This window comes from Cyprinodon variegatus, unplaced genomic scaffold (assembly GCF_000732505.1).
Source record: "Cyprinodon variegatus isolate N-32 unplaced genomic scaffold, C_variegatus-1.0 Scaffold105, whole genome shotgun sequence".
NCBI classification, from domain to species: Eukaryota; Metazoa; Chordata; class Actinopteri; order Cyprinodontiformes; family Cyprinodontidae; genus Cyprinodon; species Cyprinodon variegatus.
In genome coordinates, this window is record NW_015150558.1 from 1,291,501 (window position 1) to 1,293,831 (window position 2,331).

Below are 2,331 nucleotides of genomic sequence, written 5' to 3' on the forward strand. Positions count from 1 at the left end.
AAGGAGGATTTTAAATTCTATTCTGATTTAACAGGAAGCCAATGAAGAGAAGCCAGGATAGTTTTATGTTTTTATTAAATACAGGCAGCTATAAAGATAACCAGATTATTATGCAATTGAAGCAATAAACTCAATTTATTTTAAATGAATACACTCTTTAGTTTTAATTTTGAATGAATATGCTCTATTAATACTAAATAATTAAAGCTGAATAGTTATTTTACATAAATAAGCTATATTAAACTAATAAATATTCATCATGTAATGTTTATTTAAGAGGTTTTGTGTTAAAATGATAAAAAAATGTTAATGATTTAATAAAGTTGGTGTCTTTAAGTAGGTTATAAATATTAAGTGAATGAGTTCAGAAGTGATGGATTTATTGATAAAGTCAAACTAATGAGACGTTTCTTCTGCTGAGTAATGATTACAGAGCTTCTTCCTCTTTAGTCTGTTTTTACAATAGAAACCAGTCTGATCATTTCAGGGATGTATTTCCCTCCCCCGCCCCCCAGCCGGTGCAGTAAACCCCATCTTTTCCCATCCTTCTGCCTCTCATTGTTGCTGTGGGACTCTTGGCACTGTTTGTGCTGAATCATGTGGATATGGAACAATGACCGGCTGCACAAAACTGACAACTAATGGAATAACTTTGTGGGAGGATGACCCTCTGTGGGGTGGATTGGAGTGGTGGTGGTGGGGGGGTGTACAGTGACCCATCATGTTTGGCCTATGGCATGCCGATCTACCCCCCCCTCCCTCAGGGTGTTTGGTATATATTGAGAACCTGGTGCGGCCACAGACACACTGGCACTGACAGGTATTGGTACGGTTGTGTTCATCCAGCCCAGTTTAATTTCTCGTCAATGTTTTATAAACTCTGTTAAAAACACTTTCCTTCTTCCACATTTTAATGCTAACAGCTGAGATCTGTTTGGACTTTACGAGTGAAAGTATCTCAGTTTGGACCAGAAGCTGTGGTGTTTCTAACAGTGTTAAGGTTTCTCTGCAGGTTTGTCCATCTCTTCACTATGGCCACAGATCACCAGATCCCTGCATCCAAGCAGCAGCAGCCAGGAAGCAGCGCGTTCAAGGTAAGCATCCAGGACCAGAACTGCAGCGGTTCCTGACACCCACGCTGAAATGTTCTGATCCCTCCCTGTGCAGCTCGTCATCTACGAGCAGGAGAACTTCCAGGGCCGCTGCCATGAGCTGACTGGGCCCTGCAAAGACCTCCAGGAAGCAGGCGTGGAGAAAGTGGGCTCCATTCTGGTGCTGTGTGGACCGTGAGTGTGCCTCATGATAACGAGCCAATGAGGTAACAGACAAACAGGTGACTGAGAGCGTCTGTTTGTGTCAGATGGGTGGGATACGAGCAGGCCGGCTGCAAGGGGGAGCAGTATGTGTTTGAGAAGGGGGAGTATCCTCGCTGGGATTCCTGGACCAACAGCAGGCGCAGCGACACCATTGTTGCATTCCGCCCAATTAAAGTGGTAAGAAGTACATTTCCAGTTCACCTCATCATCCTCATCATCAGTAGCCTGCCTGAAGGTGCTGATTCGTTGCTCTGCCTTCCAGGACAGCCAGGAGCACAAGATTGTCCTTTATGAAAACCCCCGCTTTGCAGGAAAGAAGATAGAAATCATTGATGATGACGTCCCCAGCTTCCACGCTCACGGCTACCAGGAGAAGGTTTCCTCCGTCAGGGTCCAGAGTGGAACGTAAGTTTCTCTTCCTGATAGATGACTGGGAAAGAAGCTGGCTGGTTTTACGACTGACGTGCTGTTCTCTCCTCACCCGCCAGCTGGGTCGGCTATCAGTACCCAGGTTACAGAGGCTTTCAGTACCTTTTTGAAAAGGGAGAGTACGAAGACAGCACCGAGTTTGGAGCTCAGATCCCTCAGATCCAGTCAGTTCGGCGCATCAGAGACATGCAGTGGCATCAGAGGGGCGCTTTTCACCCCGTCAACTAAGCGTGTGACTCTTTCCTGTCCTGAATTCTGACTTTGAGAACCTTTACCTATCTAGCAGCACCATCTTTGAAAATTTCCACCTTCATTCTTAGGAGTAAACTAATAAATCCTCTCTGCTTAACATCCTCCTTGGTCGAGTGATTTCTCTTTGGGCTCTTACATCCTCGTTTGGTCTGTAATGTTACCTGAATCCAGTCACACAACTAGGGAGTTGTCAGGGGTTGCCAAAGCCACCCTGTGAAATGCCCTTGCCACCCCACTGACCACCCCACTGGCGACCTCACTGGCCACCCCGCTAGCCACCCCACTGACCACCCCACTGACCACCCCACTAGCCACCCCACTGACCACCCCACTG

At 46.3% G+C, this 2,331-nt stretch overlaps 1 protein-coding gene across 1 annotated transcript; it reads left to right on the plus strand.

Moving 5' to 3' along the window:
• The first annotated feature begins 954 nt into the window (after positions 1 to 954).
• Positions 955 to 2,093, plus strand: LOC107084611 (beta-crystallin B2-like). The gene is made up of 5 exons (XM_015374533.1): positions 955 to 1,094; positions 1,168 to 1,286; positions 1,361 to 1,493; positions 1,579 to 1,721; positions 1,805 to 2,093. Exons 1-5 carry the CDS (start codon positions 1,032 to 1,034, stop codon positions 1,971 to 1,973), a joined length of 627 nt encoding a protein of 208 aa, XP_015230019.1. The 5' UTR covers positions 955 to 1,031; the 3' UTR covers positions 1,974 to 2,093.
• The last annotated feature ends 238 nt before the right edge of the window (positions 2,094 to 2,331 follow it).

Excerpts from the sequence above, each read along its gene's own strand:
- LOC107084611 (XM_015374533.1), top strand. The coding sequence starts at position 1,032 with ATGGCCACAGATCACCAGATCCCTGCATCCAAGCAGCAGCAGCCAGGA. Across the intron at positions 1,287-1,360 it reads ATTCTGGTGCTGTGTGGACC|ATGGGTGGGATACGAGCAGG; the intron begins GTGAGTGTGCCT and ends TGTTTGTGTCAG. Across the intron at positions 1,722-1,804 it reads GTCAGGGTCCAGAGTGGAAC|CTGGGTCGGCTATCAGTACC; the intron begins GTAAGTTTCTCT and ends CTCACCCGCCAG.